Below are 26,058 nucleotides of genomic sequence, written 5' to 3' on the forward strand. Positions count from 1 at the left end.
ATCCTGGGCGAAAGGATTTTTCAGAAAATGTGAATGTGACAAACATCATCTCTATGAGAGGATGACCTGGTTTGTGGATGAGGAAAAGGCTGTGACTATTACCTGGACTTTAGGAAAGCCTTTGATGCTATCTCCCACAGCATTCCCTTGGTAGAACTGTCTGTTCATGGTTTGCACAGGTGCATTGTTTCAGAAAAATCTCTGCATGGCTGAACCAAGAAAAGTGGTGGAGTTAAATCCATTTGGCAGCCAGTCCCCAGTGGTGTTCCCCAGGGCTCAGTATTTGGGCTAGCCCTGTTTAATACCTTTGATCTGCACGATGGGAACAAGTGCACCCTCAGTGGGGCTGCAGATGGCCCTAAGGTGTGTGGGTGTTGATCTGCATGAGGGTAGGAAGGCTCTGCAGAGGGATCTGGCCAGGCTGGATTGATGAGCAGGGACCAACAGCGTTGGGTTCAGTAAGGTGAAGTGCCAGGTCCTGTCTCAGAATCTCTGCTGCTCACAGTGACCTCAAGATGCATTAAAAGTCTCTTTTTCCAGCCTGGCAGCCGAAGGAGGAGTCAGAACTGTTCTATTCTTGTTCTCAAGGTTGTTTATTGTTTCTTATCTATACCATTCTTTCTTTCTCTGACCTGCTGTAGGTGTGTCTGGCAGGTTGGGTTGAGGCACACTGTCTGCCCCTGGGGTGGTGTTATCTTTTCGTACTAAAAACTTACGTGTACTATTATTTACAATAACTTCCCAATACCTATCACCTATGTTAGACAGTGTGTCTCTACTCTTAACCAATCCAAAAGTGCCACCATCACCTAGAAGATGGAGGCTAGGAAGAAGAAAGAAAAAGGAAGAAGGCATGCCCAAATTCCTCCATCTTGGGACCCCGAGCCCCCATTCTAAAAACTTCAAAAATCTATTTTTCACCCTGTGACAAACTATTATTCTACTTTCTTGACTCGTAGTTCTTCATATAAAGGTTGGTAATTGTTTTTTCCAAGGGCTAAATCAAAGGCACAGGGGTCTTGGGCTCTGTGCCAAGGTCTCTGAGCCCCTGGGCAGGGTCTCGAGTCCTCCAGGGCAGCCCGAGGAATTTCCTGGGTTCCCACAGTCCTGCCCTTGCTTCACAACACCAGGCAGCACCAGAGCCTGGAGGAAAAGGAACTGAAATGTGCCCAGTGGAAAAGCACCTGGGGGTGCTGGTTAACAGCAGCTAAAGATGAGTTCTTGTGCCCAAGAAGCCAAGAAAGCCAGTGGCACCTGGCTGTGCCAGCAATAGTGTGGTCAGCAGGAGCAGGGAGTGATTCTTCCTCTGTACTTGGCACTGCTGGGGCCACCCCTCGAGTGCTGCGTTCAGTTCTGGTCCCCTCATTTCAAAAAGGACACTCAGGTGCTCACTGGAGTGAGTCCAGAGAAGGACAGTGAGAGTTGGGGAAGTATCTGAGGCACAGGTGTGAGGGAGGGAGAGGTTTGTTTAACCTGGAAAAAGGGAGGCTCAGGGATAACCTCACTTTCTACAACTACCTGTAAGGAGGCTGTAGCCAGGTGGGGCTCAGTTTTCTCCCAGATAAAAGGCAATAGGACTAAAGGAAATGGCCTTAGGTTCTTCAGGGGAGGTTTAGGTTGGATGTTAGGAAAAATTCCTTAATGGAAAGGTTGTCAAATATTGGAAAAAGCTGCCCAGGAAAAGGATTGATTCACCATCTCCAGAGATATTTAAAAGACCTGTAAATGTGGCACTTCAGAGGGATGTGTTCAGAGGGCTTGGCAGTGCTGGATTAGCAGTTGGACTTGATGATCTAAGTTGTTTTCCAACCTAAATGATTTTATATCCAGCACTCTCCCTGTCTGCAATGCCTTTGCAAGCATCTTCTCACTTCTGTGCTGATGACAATGAAGTGGGTGGTTTCTAAGTTGCAGCAGATTTTCACTCCTGCAGCCTGCTGGTCTGGCTCTTCCTCTGCATGCCATCATCTAGAGGGGATTTTTGCCTTAACATGCCTGCCTGTGCCATGGGAAAGGAGCTGTCCTGTTGTAGCTAAGGGATCAGTAAACTTTGTAGGATTAAAGCACCTTATGAAACTGTTTGAAGGTAGATAATTATTTGAAGTAATTATCCCAGAATTTCTTTTCATCTTAGAGTGTAAATAAGAATTTTGGGTTTTGAGGGAGAAGTATTGTAGATATGGCAATTATTGCAGTAGCATCAGGTGCACTTCTATCTGCTGAAGTATTAAACTTCACAAGAATACACAAATACTTCTTTGAGAATGCATTTATCAAGAACTTTGGAAGAGATGTGATTTTCTTCAAAATTTGTTTTCTTTCATAGGTACAAGAACTGACCAAAGAATGGACTAACAAGTGGAATGAAACTCAAGATATTCTGAAAGTAAGGCAAATAAATAAATGTTCCCCTTGGCATTTGACCTAGCCTTAGTATTTTCCTTAAAAAAGTTATTTAAGTCATCTTCTTTGGTTCAGCTCCTTGTGTTATTCACCATAGTGACCCCACAGTGCAAAACAGTTTCTCTCTAACAAATCTTTAAATTGCTGAATGGTTTTATTGAATTAAAAATGCAGAAACTCTGGGCCAGGGACAAGTGGATCCCTCATATCCTTGGTATTTGTGTGGTATCACCAAGACCTGTGAATAATCACTTCTTATCTTGCATTGGGTGTCTCAGTGGATGTAGTGCATTTTAGAAAGGGATTTTCCATTGTCCTGGTGAGATTTTGTATTGGCATTTTGTGCATGATTGAGGTGGCAGTCTGAGGTTATATTTTAACAGGCTACTTGATGATTCCATGTGTTTGTACAAGCACATGTATGCATGCACACATACACAGAGGACTAATTCCCACAATTTGTTTTTTAACGTACTAACTAATATTTTTGTTGCCAAATGGTTTAACTGTTCTGTTAAATAAAATCTTTGAAAATGAAGCTTAAGCTTTCAGGATTTGCTGAACACAACTTGTTTGTAATGCAATTCAAGCAAGCATTTAGAAGTCATTTTTTAATTCTCTGTATCACTGATCTCAAACTTGATTTTTCTTGTATCACTTGTTGATTTCTTAAATCTTTTTTCTTCAAGTCCACTACTGTCATTGATCTGACTTCCACATGAGTTGAATGGCTCTGTGCTTAAAAATACAAGTAAAGCACATATAGCAGAGAGAATAGAGCAGGGTTGGTGAGTACTTAGCACTTGGCATGAGAGAATGGACTGTTTAATGTCTAGCTGGATACTGAGCTGGGAATTATCAATTGCATATTCATCAGAAATGCTTTGGCTATATCTTTATGTTATTTGGTTGTTTTGAAGCATCTATACATACATAAAACTGTTAATTCTCTCTTTATTCACATGTGGATTGGGAAGTCCATTGTCACATGTAGCATTTGTGAATTTTGATCAGCTGTGGAAGTGAACATTATGTGGGAAGTTTTGAAAGCTCTGCGTTGGAAATGCACTGATTCATGCACATAAATTACAGAATCAGAGTAGGTGTTAACTGAACAATACATATAAACAAGGGAAAGCTGCATTTGTTAAATACTTGAATCTAAAGGACTTCAACACAGAAACTGTAATTTCTGATTTTCTAGTACTGAGCTTTTTCAGCATGATTCTTGCAGCTTCTGTATGAACTGCACTCTCTTAGGATGATATTTGAGTGTATGAATATACCTTATAGTCCACTTTTGGGTTCAAGGCAGTTGATTAAACTTTGTCCCAAACACCCTGAAAATCTGCAACAGATTTCTTAGTTGTACTGTTCTATTTTGCACCATTTCACTGAAGGTATCCATATTTTTATTCACTTTTTGTTTAATGATTTGTGAAGTCACTAACAGCATATGAGTGGGAAAGGGCTTTTTGGAAGTTTGCCAGGCTGAGTCACTGGAGAGCAGATTTTAAACTTCAGAGAGCAGTGGGTTTTTTGTTATGGGTTCTCTGTGAGTTCACTGGGCTTTTTGTTTTGTCATTTACGTCCTTCCCTTGCACACAGAGACAGTGCACGTTGTGATTTGTAAAACCAGATTGTCTTGGCACTCTAGGAAGTGAGACTGTCTTTGTATGTCCACATCACTGAAGTCACACCTCCCAATTTCCCCATGCCATAATTCAGTAACTTTCAGGACATTCTTTATTAAGGTACTTAGAACTTCATGTTTGTATTATATTTAAGACCTTCTTTCCCTTGCCTCCCCCTGGCTTTGCTATCCTGAGATAGTTGGTGCCTTCCAACTCCTGACCTGCAACAGGCTTGGAGAATTAAAAACCATTTGCTTTTCACTTTCTAACACTTTTTCCTCCAAATCTTACAGCCATATGCCTGCAAGATGCAAGTGCACTTGTTTGTAGCTGAATGGGAGTCCATACTTTATTGTATATAGTTATGCTTTTTGTACTAAGTTCTAAATATTTAAGTTCACAAGTTCTAAATATTAAAGTTCACATGATTTTGAATTGTTCTCACAGGCTGATGGGGAAATCTGTTAATGTTTAAATTGAAAATAATTGAAAGGATTTTGCATAAGCCTTGTAAAATGCAAGTAAGACTCACAGGGCATGCTGGTGTCTTCCACTAGATCAACAGAAAACTGCTGGAAAAAGTTACCTGGCTTTCAGTGAATACAGTGCTTTCATCAGGCAAAGATGCCTGACAGATAAACAGTGTTTTGCAAGGAGGATGTTGCTTAAATTTTTTTACCCTTGCCAGTTATTTGGAGCCCTGTTTAAAATTAGACCAGCAGCATCTAAATGCTACCTTGAAGATAATTCATAGAGAATGGAAAACACTCTCCAGCTAGAAAGTACCAAGGAACAGAAAAATCCATGTGAAGGCAGGTTTTTGATAAAAAGTATTTGGCAGTTTAAAATTCAATTTTTCTAGTCAACACTGTACCATATGTGCAGCTGACATCTGCATCCCAGCATTCTTCCTTATTTCTCTTGGTAACTTTTGTCCCCTCTGACATTTGTGCATCGTTAACCTGAAGTTATGTTTCTCCATCTTTAGACTGAGTATGTTGAACTACCCTATCTCCAAATGTTGTCAGGTTTGATTTGGTGTAGTGTGCAGTGGCTGAATGCCACTGTGAGCTGTGAACATCTTGTGTAGTCTTTCATTGTGTCGATGATAGATTGGGCATATCTTGGGCTGGGGGTTGTAGCACTGATCACATGCTCTTTTTCTTTTGTGCTTTTGGAAGAATCCAAAAGGATTTGGATTTGGAGGATTCTGTGGGTGGTGGCTCCTCTGGACACTGAATTATTGTCAACTCACACCTAAAGCCCAAATCTTCTCATTTTCTGTATTCCAGGCCTAGGACACTTCATCCATCAGGGTTTAATTTTGTGCTGACTCTATATGAAGGATTCTTTATTGTGTAGCATGGCAGGTTCTTGGTGTTGATCTGCCTGAAGTGCCAAGCATTGCTTATAGTAGTGATGTTTGTTTTCATCCTTGATCTTCTCACTGTAATACAAACTGACACTCTAACCTTGCTTAGTTCAACATTCTGTCACCCATCCTTGTTTTTTATAACAGCAAGGATATTTGAATGCTTCATAAATTTAATAAATATGTGGATGATGCTTCACCATTGGGTAAAATACTGCATCAGAGCCCAAATAGTGATAGTGTTTGGTTTGAAGTCCACAGGCTTTGGGTTATTTCTTTAAATGTCACCAAAGGATTGCACACATTTACAGAACAGTGTTGCTTTCCATTGCTTCTGTCTTCAGATGTCTTGCAACCTCAGCACTTAACTGGAGCATTCAGCTTTCATCTCAAGCTCATTGGATCTTTGTGTGAATTTTTTTTGCCTTCTTTCATATACATTCCCAAAAAGAAGAGGAGGAGGGAAGAAATCCTGTTTGCTCTTTTTCTTAGTTTAGTCCTTTTTGTACTGTTCTGCTGAAGATCAATCAGGGATCTAAGATGTTAGGGGAACCTAGCCAACTTTTGATTTTTTTCTCTTAATTGATAATTTAATGAATTGGTATGAAACTTCTTTTGATGTGGCTGCTTTATTTGACTGCATATGTTGTCATTCTCCTAGAGATCTTTTCTTTTAATGTCTCACCTTTTTTTTGTCATCCTTTGTGCATGTTTCAGGTTTTTTTCTAACACTTAGCAGCTTTTATATTAATCTTTTTAAAATGTGCGCTCCTTTATATAATTCTCTGCTGATTTTTCTTCCCAACTTTTTTTTATATTTCTCTTCCTTTTTCTGTTTGTGTAGGAATTGGTATGACTTTGAGCTGTTGCCTTTCTAATGTATGTCATTTGTAGTTAGTGTAAAGGTATTTAAATGCTCTTTTTAACTTATTTTTAGTTTGAAGTAGATTTAAAGTTCCCTTTTATTTGCTTATCCTGTTGTTTGATTCTAACCATGTCATTAGCTTTGTGTGTCGATCTCAAAGGATACAGAGGGATCTATCATCAGAGTCTAATAAAGGCCAAGGGGTTTTCTGTGTGTGTGTGTCTCTAATTCCTGTATTCAATAGTTTAACTAGTCACTACTTCAGCTGGCTTTGTGCTGTTGATTTAGTGACACCACCTCTCCTGCATCAATAATTCTGCTGCAGCACTTTACCACATGGTGTGCAAATATGTAATTGAACACTGTTTATTGATGATTTATTGATTATTCTTTGTCTTTTTTGTGCTGTTTGTTTGACTACTGCTTAATTGTGCATATTTATGTCTTAACAATGGTTGTTCCTACATGAGGAAGAAAACTGTATGTAAACTGCTTATCTTCAAGCATTAACATCTACTGTTTGTTTATATCATGCCTCTTTTTGGGGAAAATGAAATACCCTTGATTTGCCATGATGAATAAATACAGATTAATACCAATTATTTTGGTGGACAGACTCATCTAAGAAGGGGAATTTTCTTTCTTTTTGTTGTTTTGAAGCAATTATACATACGTGAAACTTGATTAATTCTCTATTCACATGTGGATTGGGAAGTCCATTGTCACATGCAGCATTTGTGAATTTTGGTCAGCTGTGGAAGTGAACATTATGTGGGAAGTTTTGAAGCTCTATGCTGGAAATGCACTGATTCATGCACATAAATTACAGAATCAGAGTAGGTGTTAACTGAACAATACATATAAACAAGGGAAAGCTGCATTTGTTAAATACTTGAATGTAAAGGACTTAAACACAGAAACTGTAATTTCTGATTTTCTAGTACTGAGCTTTTTCAGCGTGATTCTTGCAGCTTCTGTATGAACTGCACTCTCATAGGATGATATTTGAGTGTATGAATATACCTTATATTCCACTTTTGGGTTCAAGGCAGTTGATTAAACTTTGTCCCAGATTCTTTAGGAATCTTGGCTGTCTGCAGTGAAGACAGTAGGAGACCAAAACTCAGAGCAGGGTGATCTTTACAAGGTGTAGATTAGGGTGACACAAGCAAATATATTTTATTTTAACAACTTGCTTTCCATGGTGGCTTGGATACCATAGTGAACTCTGTCAAGAGCACTTTGTTGTGTTCTGTATAAATGTTGCATTTGTCTACATTTATTTTCATAGCCAGATAATCTTTAAACCACATTTGCTGAGTGGTATTTGAAACACTGTTGTCTCAGTTCTTCTGCCTGAAAGGCTGGGCATACATCACCATTTTGCTGTTTTATGCCTTGTTGTTACTCCCTGTTAACTGTGACCCACTTGTCTGCTTTTCCTCTTCTCATCTGTGTTATGTTCTACCCCAGTGTATTGCCCTTTGATGAGCATTTGTTTTCTACATTCTTTCATATCTTTGCTTTAACAAGCTCCCTCCTCAGGTGAGAAGTGCTGTCAATTAGCACCTTCTGCTTTCACCTAAAATTCTCCTGTCTACTTCCACTTTTGATGGCAGCAGGGTAGAGGAGTTGTAGAAGCTCTTGGGCTTCTGAAGAACAAACTCTAGGACTTCTAAAAAGTAAATTTGCTTTAATCCTGCCCTTTAGAAGTGCATGTGAGTTTTAAAGACCTTTCCTCACATGTCTGTGGAGAACAGATTCTAAAATTGGTTCTATTTACAGGTCAAATGAAAAAACTGGTGTTACAAGACTGGTGTGCATCTGTATATAAAACAATGTGTACATGATGTGCATGTAAACCATTTACAGCTTTGGCATGTGTGTTTATTTGTATGTTTGGCAGGAATTGTTTCTAAGGTTTTTTCTGATTCAGTACGTGAATAATTTTTGTAGACTTGTTGTTAGTTAGGCATATTGGTGTTGCATTTTGGTTATAATCTCTGTTGTTGGCAGTGGTTGAAGCATATTGGTCTATTTCTAAAGGGAGAACTACATCTGTACTTCGACTTGAATGAACCTTATTTGATATTTTATAACTTCTTTTATCATCTGTTTGTATTAGAAAACTCTTACTGCATGCTTCCAGGTTTTGTTTCCTTTCTAAAAGCTATGTCATCTGCTGATGCTTTAAACCTTTTAAGAGGTTTGAAAATCTCTGCAAAATTAACACAGGATTGCACAGCTATGAAGCTGGCAGAAAGAATTTAAGTCAGATGTTGCTGCTTTGTTTTCAGTTAGAAAAGTTCATAGAATAAATAGAGTAGCAACTCTATTCCTAGGGATATTGGCTTTCTCAATAATAGTTTGTCCTCCAGCAATTATGTAATATATGTTCATTTATCAAACTGGATTTGTATGGAAAAGAAAAATGCACATTCACATTAAGTAGTCTCTTATTAACCTTTTATGTTTCATAGAATTGCCTTCAGCTGGCTTGTGTGTGCTGTGCAGAGGAAAAGATATTATAAAAGTTTTAAGAGGGATGATGTTAATTATTCTTGTTTATCTTGATCAGTAATCACTCAATAAATGAAAATAGCATCTTTTCTCTAAAAAGCCTGTTTAACTGTGGTTTGGATTTCTTGCACTAGATGTCACTGCAGATACAATAATCAAATTCTTCTGCATGCTTAATTTGGATGTAATTCAGATATTTTAAGGGAAAATGATTTGCAATATCTTGAATTTCATTTCTGTTTGCATCCACTAAAATAAGTTTATGAGAATGCCAAAACATTGCTTTAGGAGCAAGTCCTGAAGAACCTGAGTAACTGTTCTGACAAAAACACTTCTAAACAACAATTCACAGATGTAATGCACTGCAAAGTGATTATGTACATTGAGATTTAATGCACTTATTTTTCAGTGCATTTTTCAACCATCTTTTTCAACTGACAGTATATCTAGAATGTTTGAGAAATTTAGCTAAAGCCTGTAAAACATATTTATTTTCTTAAATTTGTATCCTTGGTATTTTAGAGATGTAAAAGATCAGTTTCTGAGAGAGGCAGTATCTTATTTTCTCAGGTAATACAGGTGAGAAGGCAAAGAGGCTTTTGGACATAGAGGTCTTCACCAGGCCAATTCTACTAATTGCTTCACTGATTATTGCAGTTGAAACACCAGTGGCAATGATATGCAGTTCCTATTTATAACTCCTTCTTTTGACATTTTTTCTCATGATTAATCACTTCTGTAGATTTATAACTGAGTTTCAGTACATGAAAATTTAATAAGTTTGTTTTTTTTAATCTTTTTTAAGAAAGTTGTCTGATAACAAGGGAGTGTTTACTGCTCTTGGTCCTTTCACATTATTTACCTACAGCATGAGCAGTGATGAGTAATATCAAGCTTAGCTCTCAATTTTACTAGGATTTGTTTTATTACACCTGGCCTTGTGTATTATGTATTTATTTCCCAAGTGTAGCAGTTACCAGCAGTGGTTGTAGTTAAAACATCATCTATTCTGGTCAGAAAATTTCTCCTTTGGAATTTGAGTTTGGACAGAGATTATCCAAATATGATTTGTTTTACCTTAGAGACATTGTTTTTTCATACAATATGACTGAACAGATATCATTATTAAGTGATGAGTATTACTTAAGTAATTTGTCTGTCTCAGCCTTGGCTTGATGTTGTCAGAGCATGAAAAAGGTACTGAACTGGGAACTGGTGCTACTTATCTACTGTAGCTCTTTTCCTAATAGAAGCAGAATTGAAAGGGTCCCAGCCACCTGAGGAAGGCTTAGTGCAGCAGTCAAAAGTAGATTTCAAAAGGAATAATTGTCTGCTTTCAAGTCCTTCTGCCACCTGTGTTCATCTGATGAAGAAATCTCCTTTTTCTCTTGCAGATGCAATAGCTGCTTGTGGTGCCTTTGTGGTGGACTGAGCACTTTTAACTTTGACTTTCTGCTAGGAAGTTGTGATGAAGAGATGCCTAATGCTACTGATTGTTTTTTGTTTCAATTTTAAACACTTTTTCCCACTTGTCACCAGCTGGGCCATAAGAGAAGCACAACTGGGGGCTACAGTTTCTGAGCTCACCAATCACTGATTAAGGCAGGTTGTACAGTTTGGTTGATAAGGCTGTGCATTTCAAAAGAGGCTCTCCAGTGTCTAGGAGTATCCATATTGCCAAATATTTCACTACCCTCCTCCTCTTTCCAAGTGGGGCCCTGCATTTGTAGATTATTCAGGCCATGCTTAGCTTTAATGCATCACTGGAGCTTGTGGGTGGTTTTCAAATGAAAGGGAGTCAGAATGGTTGCTTTTGAAATCCTTTCTACAGCTCAGATGCCACTTGTTCAACAATTCCTCCTGGGCATTTGTTCTGCTTTCCTATTAATTATCTTGTGCCAGGAAGGTGGTCTAAATTGAAATCAATGGAGATTCCTGAAAGAAGAAGAAATATATCCTAAAAACTGTTTCTCCCAAAGGATCAGCAGAGAAGTATTAAGAGAGAGAAAAAATGTAAGTTTCTTTTGGATTTGGCTATGGGATGGGAAAGAAGCATTCCAACATCAACAGTTTAGATGAACCCCAAATTTAAATCTGCCTCACAAACAAGCTGTTTCTAATGATAGTGTGATGTGAAATGCTGGAACCATTTCATTCTGCTGGTGGTTTTAGCAGTATATTTAGGAGTTTATTGCTGTGTGATTCTGATACCTTTGAGTGCATGGTACTGTTGTGCATCTGACTTGGCATCTTAAATGGCAACTGGGCATTAGCCTTGATTCACACAGTCCTAAACACAGGTAGCAGCACAGACTGTGGCTGCTGCAACCAGGCAAGAATGTGCATCTAACTATGCATATTCCTCTGCAAAAGTCTTCACTGTTGTGTTGCTAGTCCTGAAGTCTGTTTTTTCTCCTTGGTGGTTGTTGCTTGGCTAGTGTGCATAGTCCTTCTTCCTCCTCCAATTCCATTCAATAGCATGGACTACATGTGGATCCAGAGGAAGGAATTCACAGATTTAAAGCAATCTGTTACTTTAGATTAATCTCTACAGAAGTAGAGATGAATATTTAGGTAAACAGTAAACAGAACTCTAGATAAGTGAAACACTTAATTCTCCCATTGCCCTAGAAACATGTAAAAAATAGCTTTTAAAATTAATACATGTATTTGCTATGAGCCTAGGGTTTTTTTTCTCTCTATAATTCCCTGACTCATTTATCATCCAGCTTTAGCAACAAATGAGGTAGGAGTCCTGCAGATAATAGTCCACCGCTTTCTCAATTTATTCCCAGAATAAAGCCTATGAAATAAATTATTTACAGGTCCTGTAGAAAATATGTTATCATGTAATTAAAGGCTGTTTTGTAATGCATATGGAAGAAGAGATGAATGAAAATAGCTGTCTCTTTGTCTTCCTGCCAGGCCTTTTCCCCTTTTTAGCTATCAGCATGAAGAATACTGAAGGTGGAGTTGCTGTCTCCTGGCTGGGAGGTATAATATCTCCTGCTTGGTAGTGTTAGTAATGGCAAGAAAAGTCTTGTTCTCTGCCCCAAATGTCAGTGTTGCTGTATGCAGACTTACTTGCCCTTTGTGTGTCCTCAGTGTGTTCACACATAGGAGACTCTGAAGCCTCCTTCACTTGGGACAAACCAAATTTGCTCTGGGTGCCTTACAAGGGTAGCTTTCCCTTAGATCAGGCTAGTGGGGACAGGAACCAGCCTGCAGCAGATGCTCCAGCATGGAAAATAGAAGCTTTGATGGTTTAAGTTTTATAAGCCACTGGAAAACAGAATTTTACAGACTAGTGTCCAGAAAGCCAAAATAGGAACCTCTGCTTACAATTAGCCAAATCCTGCAGCTCTATTCAGTGGATTTTTCTCAGATGTCAGAAGTAGTTCTGTCTGTGCAAAAAAGTCTCAAGTGTTAAGGAGCAGGCATTTCAGCTTAAGTTGGTTGTTGGAAGTCCAGGAATGAGGGCCAAATTTCCTGAAAAATAACTTTGGATATGCTCAGGCTTCTTATAGAAATCCTTGCAGCACACTAAGTGTAGAGGTGCTTTGGGATGCCACCACAATAGTAGGGTTTATGTATATTGGTAGCCAGCTGCATGTTAGCAGTGAGCAAACTGTTCCAAGAGGGAAAGAGAAATAATGAAAAATGGAGAGGGTAAGCTGACCTCCTGAGACTAAGAACTGCTCCTGTAATTTCCTCATTCTTTAGATCATTCATTTTCCATCATTTTAGCTTCACTGTCTTAGCAGTTGCTCACTTAAGCAGTTTTACAATCTGCATTGGCCTTTTTGACTGGTGTTCATTGCAGAGACCTGTTGATGCCTCTCTGGGCTGCTGCAGGAGCACCTGGATTTTCACCGTAAGCTGCTCACAACAAAATTGCAGTTTTCTGATCTTGCTTTTTGCAGACTCTTCAATTGGCATCTCTTGCTTGATGAGGGTGCTACCATCTGATGTTCTGGGAGATGGGGGAAAAACTGCTTAGGAAGTTTTTGCAGCGGTGGTTTTCTTTGTAGTTTTGGATAGTAGAAGTTTCTTTATCTCAGAAGAATGAGAAGTGCCTTCTCTCTACTAAACTTTTTGTTTTAAGTGCACTGAAACCAGTACAGCCAATAGTATAGTGTTAATACTTTGTTCCATTATCTAGAAGACACAGTAAGAGTTTGTGCCTTACCCAACATCTATATGCACAAGTAATCAATATCCCCTTTCATAATTGATGGCTATGTAAGTAATTTATTGCCTCTTAAGGCAATTATTTTTAACATTAAGGCATTATTTTATTTATTATTTTTGTATTAAGGTATTATTTTTAATTTTCAAAAATGTTTCATTGAAGTCCCAGAATAGTCCCAAATGTAACTTTGGCAAGTGCACAAGTTATAAAGCCTACACCTCCACTGATGGTGTTTTCCATATTTCCTCCTCTCTTAGCATTGCCTCCCCAATAGCATGTACTACTTTTGAGGCTAGTGGTTCAAAATTTATTTTGATATTCCAGAAACTATACCTGTGTTAAACTGAAATAAAACATTGGGTAGAAATTTGATATTGTATATGGAGCTTTATAAAAAACTCAAGTTTTTTAAACAGACACCCACTAAGATGAGGAGCTGCTTCACTGATTCAATAAAGAGCAAAAGAGTTTTTCCTACTTTAATGTGTAGGCTGTCACTTCAGTGAGAATCTCAGACATTTCAGAGTTGTTTTCTTGGAACACTTTTTTTTTTAACCCTTGGAATTGTTGGTCACAATTAGACTATTGAATTTTTTTCAGCTGTTAGTGTTTTATCTTAGCTGATCTGGTTATCATAAGTATTTTTAAGGGAGCTAGTCTACAGAACAAGAAGGGTGTTCATGTAACCAGTTTTCATCCAAAACATAGCAAGCAAAATACTCAGCTGTGCTTATTCCTTCACCTTTTAAGGAAATATTATTAGTAAGCCCAAACCAAACTTCCATCTTTTGAAATACTTTTTTTACTCCTCTCCTAGCTCTTGTTCCTCTTGTCCATACACTAAATGTTTTCTCATACTTTGAAGTGAAATTTCCTTGTTCCTCTTTTAGTTCTTTGAGCAATATTATGCATAGAGAAATCTTTTTCCATTTTCAACCTTCTTATCAATAAATTCCCTAATGCTGACATTTCTAGTGTTTCTTGACATCCATTTCCAGTATTTTCTTATACTGGGAGGTTACTGTGTATATGCTAGTTGTATAGAAAACTATTGATGAAGTGTCTGTCTGGCATTCACGTTCTCTGAAAAAATCCTCTTTGCCTAGGATTTTTCTCCTGGGAAGCTGAGAAGCCTCAGTGAAAAAGGAAAACAATAATTATCTGATTTGCTTCTCCTCTGTTTTGCTGCTTTGGAGATTGTTTACCCACAGGTGATTGTTTCATTGGATTCTGGTGTGAGTTGTTTTCACTCTTTGGCCAATCAGGGCCAAGCTGTGTTGGGACTCTGGAAAGAGTCACGAGTTTTCATTATTATCTTCTTAGCATTCTGTAAGTATCTTTTCTGTATTCTTTAATATAGTATAGTATTCTTTAATATGATATAGTATCATAAAATAATAAATTACCCTTTTGAGAACATGGAGTCAGATTCATCATTCCTGCCTTTGTCAGGGCATTCCCTGCAAATACAGTATCTGTCCATCTTCTGGATGGCAGTGCAGCATTCAAAAGGAAGGACTAGGTCTGTTCCATCTTCAGCCTTTGGTAGTTTAAGCCCTCAATGCAAGCATGAAAAGCTCTTGTCCACAAAAATCAGATTTGTTACCTGGTGTGCAGCAAACCAGTAATTACACACTAGAGAGAGACATTGAACATTTATTTCAGAGTTGACCAACCTTGGGTGCTTTTGGTATTGCACAAATCAAGCACACCAGCTGTCAGAACTTGTTGCTATTTGTACATTTTAACAAACAAAGGAATTAGTGTACTTTGGCTACAAGTCACCCAATTCTCATATTAGTTGGTATTCCCTCTTCTGTTGGTTAATGATTCTCTCACTTCCTTTTGTGAATTAGTCTGTATGCTCAGGCTTTCTCTTCTTTTGGGTCTGTGGATTTCTAGGCTTGGTGATTGTGATCTGCCCCTGCTGAAATAATCTTTTACCCAGTCGAAGCTGATTTCAGCACAATTGGTGAGTTGCTTTATTAGTTTCTTTCTTATCTTGGAATTTCTGCTGTATGTCCTTGTGACCCATACATTTTGCATTCTCTGGGCCCACTATAAGTGGTGCATCCTTCTTCCCAAGGTTTGTTAACTTCCTCCTAGGTCTGAGATCACTGAAGCATGTCCAGCCCTAAACCTTACCTAGGCAATTTTACCGATGAGAACTTTGTTTTTCTAACAGCTGGACATCACTTAGAGCTTGTTTGCTGCTCTCTCATTTATGGGTTGAATCTCCCTTCTTGTCGATTAGGCTTGAAAGTGTAACAAAGATTTTAACATTAAAGGACTTCCTTACAGAAACTTTACACCTTCCACATTTTGCAACACACTGTTTCCAGATTTTTTTTTGACTCTTGTAGTTTTTTCCAGTTGGTCCATAGAAAGATTACTTTATTATGCAGGATTTTTTCTTCTGGTATACTGACATATTTTTCCCTCTGAGTATGAAAATGTTACTGAGATATAGTAGAGAGTAGATTGAACCCTGACAATCTAATATTACTTAATATCCTTCTCTTTCCTCTACAGTCTTCCCAGAAGGACATAAAAATATCTTGTCAGCTGTGATTGTGTCATCCAATAAGAGTCTTGTTAAAGAGAGTGCAGATTCAGTTTTATTTGTTGGAGGGTAATGGCCTAGTGTTTCAGGTTATTCCTGTTTTAGGTACTGAAGTATCAGTTAGTGCTTGAAGATATTTGGGTGTCCAATTCCCATTTGGAGTGGATTTGGCTGTATGAATATCTTAAAAACACAGGGTTTAGGCAGAATTCTGTGGGCCGTTTGCTTTTTTCTTTTCCCAAGCACAACTTCCTTCTCTGTGAAAGAAATCTAAGTCTTTTCAGCAAAAGACTTGTGGTTTCAGGCAGCTTCTGGTCTAGTAATAGTTCATCCATGAATATCATTTCTATGTCTGGAGTTTTTGCCTTTATGCAAATGCAGAAAACATAATTAGGACTAATTAATCCACCACAGACCAGACAAGAACTTAATCTTGAAAATGTCAGCTTCTGTAGAACTTTTTGTTAAATATTCACATTTAATTTCTTTCAAAGTCTTATTTGCAACATCTAGACAAACTGTGGCTGAAGTATTTGTTCTGAATGCATTTAATTCAATTATCAGATTTTCTCTATGGTATGTGTCTGTTAAAAAGCATCTTGCTGAACAGACACTGCTCTAAACCCTTGACTGTCAAAGGCTGCAAGTTTATTTTTATTTTCAGCTGCTTTTCATTGCCTCTTGTTCTTATTTTGTTGCTGTGTTCACAGAGCATAAGGAAACAAATCTCAGATGGGTTATATTTCAAAACATCAAGAACAGTGTTTCAACTTATTTGTAGCAATCCAAAGGTGCTCAGACCTTTGATTATCTGAAGAAGCAGGTTGATGCTATAAGGGGTGAAGTTGGTTTATTACCTGCCCTTGGAAGCTTCTTAGCATCCTCCTTCATTTGCATTCCTGAGCTCAGGCTACAGTATCAGTCTTACACTTTTGACTGGATAATGGCAGGGTCAGCACCAGGATTGGACAAGGTGGTGGATGGAGCTCTGAGCAACCTGCTCCAGTCAAGGTGTCCTGTGAGGGTCCCTTTCAACCCAAATGCTGCTATGATTCTACAATAGCAGGCCAAAAAAGCTGCTGCTGTGACTCATGAAAAGAACAGATTTGAATATTCTGAAAAGCAATGATTTGGCTGTCTTATTTTTTTTTTTTTTTGTGAATGTGGAGGTGTTTGTTTTCAAGAAGAATTTCTGATCAAGGGAAATAATTCAAAATCTCATCTTCCAGGCATCATACAAAGTTTGGTTGCTCTAAGGAACAAGATAAGCTATCCAGAAACTTAAAAAACCCAGTCAGGATACCCAGTTGTGCCTTATGTTTTGCACAAAGGAATGGCATATCCATAATTGTCTGGGTTGTTTGCTTTTTTTTTTTTTGTTTGCCTGTTTGTGTGGTTTTTCTGTTTGTTTTTTTTTTCCCCAGTGGGATCTGCCTGTCATTTGTGCTTCTGCAGCTTCTGTGGTGACAGCTTTTTGATGAGAACTGAGAAAACCAGATTTTGAAATATTGATATGCCAATTGATCTGCAGAATTTGTTAATTTGCTAGTTATGTGCTGCAGGGGTACTCTGAATTTTGGGGAAAACAGTTAATCTTGTACTCAGGCAGACTGTCACATAACCAAGAATTATCTATGTGAAGAGAGAAGCATATAATTTCAGTTTTCTGGTATTCATTTGAGTTGTTAATTGGCCCTTAATAAGAAAACACAGATCCATTTGTCTTTTTTGGTTGCACATCCCAGCTTTGCCAGGAAAGCTTTTTCCATTGAGAAGTGCAGCTGATAAAGTGGTAAATATGAACTCATGCTTTTGAGCAGCTGAAATGTAGATATTTGAAGGGCCCAGTTTCAGAGTCCTTCCACAATTCACTTCATAACAAACGTAAATCAGAGCAACAGTTTTGAATTTAACATTTGCATTTAGCTTTAAATGCTGATTTCCACATGGTAATATTTTAGCAAATTATTTTCCATTCCTTTTATTTTGAGAACTGAGTTTATAATTACTTTTCTGGAAATTGCTGAAGGTGTGATCACCTTACCTCCTTTCCCAGACATTATGTGCTCGTCTTTACTAGGTTAGTTAAAGAAAACACAAGCTGTCACTTATGTGATGCTTTTAATGCAAATTAAAGGCCTATTAAAAGGTCAGAAATCATAAAAAATATATTCCATTTGGCTGCAAAATGCAACATGGACTTTTGGAAGGAAGGAGGCCATGGTCTGGTTGACCTTGATGGGTTCCAGAGTTACAGTCATACGTAGTGAACATAACAGAAAGGCAAAAGAGAATTTTAAGGTTAAGATTCTATTAACCCATGGAAATTGTATCTTACTGTATCCCTAACCCAGGGAAATTTGAGAGTGTTTCCTCCTGAGGAATTTCCTTTTGGCCATTTTCCTTTCAAGCTGCTAGTCTCTTAAGAACTAAATTGATTAGCTGAATTTAAGCACTCATTAATACTCTTAATTGAAATATGCCTGGGAGAGAATTTGGTTATATTTGGTTTTATGTTTAAATCTCTGTAGTTTTGTCCAAGTATAAGTTACTTTATTCAGTAAATCTAAAGGTTTTCTCTATTAATAAAATAATGTATTTAAGCATTAAATGCCATAGATTGCTTTTGATAAAGCAATATCAAAGTTTGTCCTGGTTTCAACAAGTAGCTTTTGTTTACCAGTGATCTTGTTGTTCTTAATACACCTGTCACCTTGTTTTCATTAGGAAAGGATGTATTGTACATGTTAAATTCAAGGTTACTTCTGTGTCACACAGTCCTTTTTGGCAGCATTTTTGAAAGAGATTTTTCATGTTCTCCTGATAGTTTTGGTAATGAAGCATTTAAATGAATATTTCAAACATCTAGTCTGCTTTTTGTTCAAATGGTTAGATTTAGACTCATTCTGAGGTTGTCTTTAACTTCTGAAATGATGAAACTTGGTGTACTGTACACCACAAAGGCTTAGGAATGAAAGAGGGGATTTGTTCTCCATCTGTTATGGCTGGTGCTATTCACTTGCCAATCACTGTAAGTCATTAAAAAGTGCTCTCTTTTATACCATATCAGTGCATTAATCCTCTTCTTTGAGGTGATTTACATAGTGGGATCAGTCACCTCCAGTAGATCTATAGTTTTGAGGTGCAGCAGTTCCTGTCAGGAGTCACTGAGAATTTCATGATACACAGCATTTGCACACTCATGTTTTCAAATCTCAGTAAGGTTTTAAAAATAACATAAAGCTTTTCCACTGAGGAAATAAAACTTGCCTCATTTCTTACAGTGTGCAAATACAACAAATGCCATACCTCCTTTGGAGAACACTGCTTCCTCTTTTATTGTTTTATATTAGCTAACAAAAAGTCTTTTCCTGAAGGTTTTTGTCAGAATGCAAAAAAGGCTATCCAAGTTAAGGTTCAGATCAGCTAGCAAAATACAATTGTCAGTGGTTGCTTCTTGAGCTTTGGGTGGATTGCTTTGCATTTTGACCCTAAAAGTACAGCAGGTTTGCATCTTTCAAGGAAGCCTGATTTTCTGTTAGTAGTTGGCAAAGCTGTGCTAGTTCCCTTCCATTGATTCAATGGGCCCTAATTTAAAAAAATACTCAAATGTGGCAAAACTGCAATCTGCCAAGGATGCCATAATGTATTGTAGTCTAGATTACATAGTACAGTACAAGAGATTCCTCCCTTCTGGATTTTTCAATTCAATTTTTGCTGAACATACCAAAAAAGGTGAAGGGAACTTTACCCTTCAGTCAATATTTGGGATGTCGGCCTTGGCTATGAAATATGATTTCAGTTTTCTTGTTTTTTATTAGATATGATAATTCTTTTGGCCTTGATATTAGGGGCTGATGCCAGATTATAGATACCTCTGTATAGATTGCTTTTATTTAATTTATTTTTCCAGGATGCTTCCCTTTGATTCATATGGTACCTATTTCCTGTGACTGTATTTCTGGATTTCTACTCTTGTCATCTTGTCCTCTCCCCTTATTTTGTGCTTATCCTCTTTTTCAACCTACCTTTTTAAAGGGTGCTGTGATCTTTTTTGACATCTGTATGTGTGATTCATTATTTGTATGATTGAAATTGTGGTCATTGTATTGAAATTACAGCTGAAGCTTTTGGTGTCCTCTTATGTTGTCCTTTAAAGCAGTTTAATTACTAGGCTGGTGCAAGTTAGAATGACTTGTTCATTTTCATTTTGTTATAAAAATTGTGAAATGAACTGTAGTTTCATTGCATGTAATATAAGGATGGGTAACATAAAACATGGGCATTTCCTGTCTATCTTTTGGCTTTCAATCATTTTACTAGAAACTATTGAATTTAGAGAATTCAAGCCATTGACTGTGTATAATTATATAGTTTTTGTATCTATATCTCTATATGCTTATTTTGTATAGTATTAATGATAGAATTGGAGCATATTTTTTAGATGAGATCTCTTTCACTGGATTTAGAATAAAGGGAAGATGTTTTCCTGAGAAAAGTTCAGTTTTCCAGCTGAGTTTACCTTCTTTACAAAAGAATAGTATCAAAAATCCAAAAATTCCAGTCACTGTATGATGGACACCAGTTGCTAATGCTATTTGTGCCAGCTGAATGCTCCAATTATTTTATGCTTTGGATACACAAAATCAAACTGATCGTTTTTAAAGGGCACTTTATCCTGTCTTTTTGTAATATCCTCAAATGTTTGCCTTGAGATCAAATGGAATATATTTTTTATGATTTCTGACCTTTTAATAGGCCTTTAATTTGCATTAAAAGCATCACATAAGTGACAGCTTGTGTTTTCTTTAACTAACCTAGTAAAACCTAGCACAATGTCTGGGAAAGAAGGTAAGGTGATCACACCTTCAGCAATTTTCAGAAAAATAATTATAAACTCAGTTCTCAAAATAAAAGGAATGGAAAATAATTTGCTAAAATGTTACCATGTGGAAATCAGCATTTAAAGCTAAATGCAAATGTTAAATTCAAAACTGGTGCTCTGACTCATATTTGTTATGCTGAAGTGAATTGTGGAAGGACTCTGAAACTTGGCTGACACTGCCTTCTGCCAGCTTATATTTGCTGGACTAGGAAGGAAAATTTAATTTGCTTTTCTTGAGAAGACTTCTTTGAAATGTCTTTTTTTTCTGCCATGTCTTTCAAAATCATAGTCATAACACTCTGTAAATCTCTTTGGTTTAAAATAGCAATTTCCTATTTAATGAATATTTGTCATGTTGTCTGTAGTCTGTGATTTTTTTCTTGACCTGGCTGATCCTGGTTTGTCTGCTCAGTGTGTGCAGGATCTAGTTCTATCTGACAGTGGTCCCTGCTAGAAACAGTGGGGGCCTGGTTCTCATGTTGGTGGAGCATTTCACCCTGGCATGTATAGGAAATGATTTCCTTATTTATGTAGTGTGGAAGTAAGGATTTAAATACAATAAAAATGCTTATACCAAGGATGTGATGGAAGCAGTGGTACTGGGAGGGAAGAGAAGTTGTAAGGGTTTTGGGGAGCTGGTCCTGGAGCACATTTTGGGCTTAATCATGTTTAATGGTTTCTTTAAATGTGTTAACTGGTGAAGTTTGCTGGTATTAAAGGTAATTTTTCTAGCAGAGCATCTGAGAGGGGATTGGGTGAATCTGAGGATAACAGGAAAGTCATTGATGGTAAATAGTTTGCAATGCAAAGAACTTAATACGCCGTGGAAGAGGAGGATGGCATGAGCCTTTACTGCCATGAGATGGTACATTTGCATGAAAGACACATGAATCTGCAAGGATCAGATAGATCTTGTGGAAAACAGGGGTGTACATGGTGCTGGCAAAATTTTACACACACTGGGAACACACCATGGAAATTGGCAAAGAAGAAGACCTTGAGAAGGGGTGTGCTAAACCCTGGGATATGGTGAGCCTGGACATCTCCTGGGGGAAATGCTTGGATTTTGGCATAGTATAACCAAATGCTATGTATTCTCAGTACAGGGAATAGGTACCACTGCTGCCAGTATCAGTGAATAAAGGCTGGAGAAGAAAATTATTATTTCAGCTGAATGTCAATAGTGATGCAAAGTGCACGAGTATAAACTGGCTATTACCAAGTTCAGACCAAATATTTGAAATAATTTTACATGATATAATGGGTGAGAGTCTGAGTGTAATCTGTAAAATTACTTGTTATGGTGTTTGGGTACAGCACTTGTGACACAGGAGGTCACTTTTCAGTTGTTTCTCCTCACGTAGGAGGAATGCTGCTGGTATTTCAGGCAGAGGTAAAATTCTTCAGGTTTTCAATTACAAAACCAATCAAATCAGCTTTCTTGTGGTTTTTAGGACTTTCTGGCAGCTTTACTAATTTTTTTCTACACTTGCCTCTTAATCTGTGAGTGTAACTTCAGTAGTTGGCTGTCATCTTTATAAAAATAATGATTAGCAAGTAATGCAGTTGAAAATTTAGAGGAGTAGTCATTATATTTCTGTAGAATTTTGAGAAGAATTATATCTAGAATTATTCTGATAATTTCTATTATGTAAACAGAAACAGAAGTCTGTCTGCAGTATATTCCTTTTATATCCTGCAATTTTTAATCCATGCAAAGCCTGTATTAGGACTGTAGCACCCAAATGATGGCAATGAGCTCCATGTAGGTGAGTTATGGTTTATTCAGCTGCACTCAGTTTTGGGGTTTAAAACAGGGCAAGCAGATAGCAATCCTTCTCCAGAAAACACTGCATGATTTCTGTGTCTGTGATTCTTTAGGGAACTCCAAGCAATGGATACCCTGTGCCTTTGTCCACAAGTACCTCTTTTCCTTTCCTCATCTTTTTTCTAGGTAATTTCTTGCAGCCATGTAAATTATTGCTGTCTGCAGTGTCCTTGTATTTAGTAACAAGGGGTTGCTTTTTGGTTTTGAACTCCTGAAAATCAATTTTCTTTTCTACTTCTTTATATAAGAAACATCAAGTGAGCACTGCTTGTTTGGGAATTTCTCCCCTGGGGTTTTTTGCACATTCATCACAGCCCTGCCCACACTTTTGTCTCATTTTATCTTTTTGTGGAAGGTTTATCTCTGGAAACTCAAACTTCAGTGAGAGAAGTTTTGAATTTTCACTCATGCTGATTATGGCATGACCAGCTGAGGCTGCTTCACCCAATTTCCTCTCTGTGTTTACATAGTCTCTTTAATACCATGTATCTGCTGGCTTTGGAAATAAATTTTTTCAGGAGCATTTGAATTCTGAACACTGGAATACTTTTTCTTTAAGTATGAAATATTTGGTTCCAGTGATTTAAAGGAAATGCAAAGTGAATTGAATACATAACTGGAAGAAGAGCAATTAAGAATTAAGAACTTTGCTTGTGTGCAGCTTACATCTATACATTTTATAGAGGACTTAATGAGTATAATTAGACATTTTTGTGAACTTGGGATATAATAGCATGTTTTCAAAGAAATCAAATGCACAAAAATTCATTTTTGTGAACTTGGGATGTAATAGCATATTTTCAAAAAAATCAAATGCACCCAAAGTACCTGTTAGCATAAGAATTTTCTCATATATAGTTTGGTTAAATATTAATGCCAAGACTTTTGCCATTGCACATAATTTTTTAGTTTGGTATTATGTGGGGGTTTTCTTTTCATAATTTAAATGTAGAAATCTGAACATCATGCTGGCTAACTAAATTGTCATGTTTTACTGGAAGTGTCTGTACAGTGTATTCTCAGGACTGTGTGCCAGCAGCTATCTGTTCAACATTTAAATAAAGGAATTGCCTTTTTGCATTGAAAAGTTTGACAAAAATGGAACTCCCCTGAGAGGTTATGTTCACTGCAGTGCACTAATTACATATAGTCTTTAATATGTGCTGGGACAATAGCAGCATAATGTTTTCCTCTACTATTAGATTGGTAAAGGAATGTTAGAAATGCCTTTTGGACTTTGTTTTTTTAATTTAATTCCTTGTTGGCCAAAAAAAAGTAAAGCTGTGTGCTTCTATGTTTGTGTGTGCATTCAAAGAGATCCATTTAAAGACATCCTGTGTGTCACAGCAGTGGCCTTTATAATGGATGGTTGTAGGTGATGATGATGATGATGAAGAATTTTTCAGCTCAAGTGAGTACTTCAGTCATAGATTTGTTCTTAAACTATCAGATAATATCTCAGTTTGGAGATGCCACTGTATCAGTTAATACCGTAAACTTACTACATCAGTACAGAAGAAATGAGTTTTCACAAAAGCTTTTATATCTCTCTATATAAATGTAAATGAATTTATTGTATCAGGCTAGTTCTGATAGCTGAGCCAGAGATGAATTCAGAGAGACAAGAATTTAAATCTACAATAGAATCCCTTTATTTTACCTTTGACTTAAAGACATGTTTTTTGTATTCTGTCTCAGAGTTACTTTCTCAGTTTCTACTCTTCAAGTGAGTCCATTTGATCTAACAGCTCCCAGAGATGAAAACCTTTTTCTGCTCCTACCACAGTGGCCACTTGTGCCATCCAGAGCGCTCCTTTGTGGATAATACTCAGCTTGCTTTGTTTTCCTCAGCTTGTGAACACATCTTAAATACTGAGGGAGTATTTGTACACTTTTCTGCTCAAGGATAATTCAAGCTAAGAAGTATGTGGGTACATTCAGCTTTTTTCAACTGCATCTTGAGATTTTCATAAATTTTCTGAATTAGTAATTTTTAATGGGGACAGTGACCTTTCATGCTCTTGTAATTTGAGCTATGGGTTCACCACTTAAAATTATGTAGCACAAATGGAAGTGAATCAAATAGTGGATTAAACCTAATAATTTCTCTGCCCTGTAATGGCTTATAGACCTTCAATTTATTTCAAAAGAGGTCTGTCCCTCTTCAAAAACATTCTTCCTATGCTGTCAAGGATGAAAGAGGGACAGGTTGACTACTTCTTTTGGGCCTTTTTCTTTTCCTTCTCTCAGTCTTAGAGAACAGAGTAATAAAGATTTATTGTTGGTGATGTTTCTGTGATTTCATTTTGGGGCAGAAGTGCACAGTTTGGCTTTTGGAGGCATCCTTGCAGAAGCTTTTGAATTTGGAATTGAATTTTAAACCAAGCAATTAAAGTTCAGGAGTTACTCCAGGTATCTGATTAATATTCAGATTGTTTTAGTAAAGTGCATCTGAAGATAAAAGCTTATTTACAGCCTGTATTAAGCTAAAAATATTATAGTTAATCACAGTGACTGTCTGCTGCATTTTTATAAAATTTCCATTAAGAGGATGCATTCTGTGCATGGATGGTAGTCATTTACAAAATGTAACTCTAGAAACTCAATTAATTTGTGTTCTTTAATTTTAGATCTGAATAAAAAAGCAATCCATCTGTTTTAAATCACAATTATACATGATTAATTTCTTATTAGAATAAGAATGCATTGAATATTGAAAGACTGGAAAATAAAGAATCATATTGTTTCTTTATTCTTAATTACTTGTGAGCTATTTTTCTCACCCAGTGATAATTTTTTTTGCCTCTTGGGATGTTTAGTTTTTCCTCTGTCAGGGATACTGGCAAGTCCTTTGTTGTGCTGTGGAAAAAATATTCAGCTTTTAATATTTTATCAATCCCATTGGGCTGAAGGTGCTAGCAGTAACTGGTCACCAGTCCTCAGGGTCTTGTCTTCATCCTTGTCATGTGGTAACATTATAAATTATGGATAACAGTGGATGCTACTCAGTAAATATCTACTATGTGATAGGTATTTTTGACTGAAATTACTTTTTCACTTGAACAATTAATTAAGCTGTATTTTTTAGGTTTATGATGTGACTCTTTTATAATATGAATGTATATCTGGGTGCATTGTGAATGTCTGAGCTGCACATGAATCACAGCTTACTTTTTTCTTTCTGTGTGCTGGAGAACTTTTTAATTCATCTATGACCAGAGTAACATTTCCTAGTTTTGGTTTGCAGAGTCTTATATGTTGTGTCATCCTCTCATCTTGCCCAGATGTGTCCATGCTTGAAATTTTTAGACAGCATCAATATTGACAATGTCTTTTTTCTGCAGGGAAATGAGATTTTACATCTCCTTTCTTTTTAGACTTGCAACTTGCTGTACTTGTGAAAATACACATAGCAATCTATGTGTTGTTTTTTCTTACCAACAGTGTGGTGTCTTTTTGGCTCTGGAGAAAGCATTTGATGACTTGGAAAAGGAGTAGTCATGCAGCTGTCACAAAACTTCTTTTCCACTTTTATTAGCACCAGGAGAAAGGTGTGCTCCTTGTAATACACAGGAATACTTGCTGACATTGCCTCTGCTTCGTGGATTGTCAGGGCTTAGCCCTTTCACACAGAAAAACACATTTGTATTGAAAGATTGTGTGTGTGTGGAGACAATCATAATTTCTATTGTTGTCATCTTCCAGGCCTAGAAGCCAATAGGATTCTGTTTCAACTTGAAAATTGAACTTTTTAAATACTAAAACTTATTTCAGAGCTATTATTAATTTTTTATTT

The 26,058-nt window shown here is 37.1% G+C and overlaps 1 protein-coding gene across 3 annotated transcripts in view; it reads left to right on the forward strand.

Moving 5' to 3' along the window:
• KIF16B (kinesin family member 16B) overlaps positions 1-26,058 on the forward strand; it is a 139,587-nt gene that overhangs the window by 38,212 nt on the left and 75,317 nt on the right. For all 3 annotated transcript variants that reach the window (XM_036381065.1, XM_054514391.1, XM_054514392.1), the window contains one exon: positions 2,327-2,386. In XM_036381065.1, the coding sequence (XP_036236958.1) occupies positions 2,327-2,386 (60 nt within the window). The remainder of the gene's footprint in view (positions 1-2,326; positions 2,387-26,058) is intronic.

This window comes from Molothrus ater, chromosome 3, assembly GCF_012460135.2.
Source record: "Molothrus ater isolate BHLD 08-10-18 breed brown headed cowbird chromosome 3, BPBGC_Mater_1.1, whole genome shotgun sequence".
Classification (NCBI taxonomy): domain Eukaryota; kingdom Metazoa; phylum Chordata; class Aves; order Passeriformes; family Icteridae; genus Molothrus; species Molothrus ater.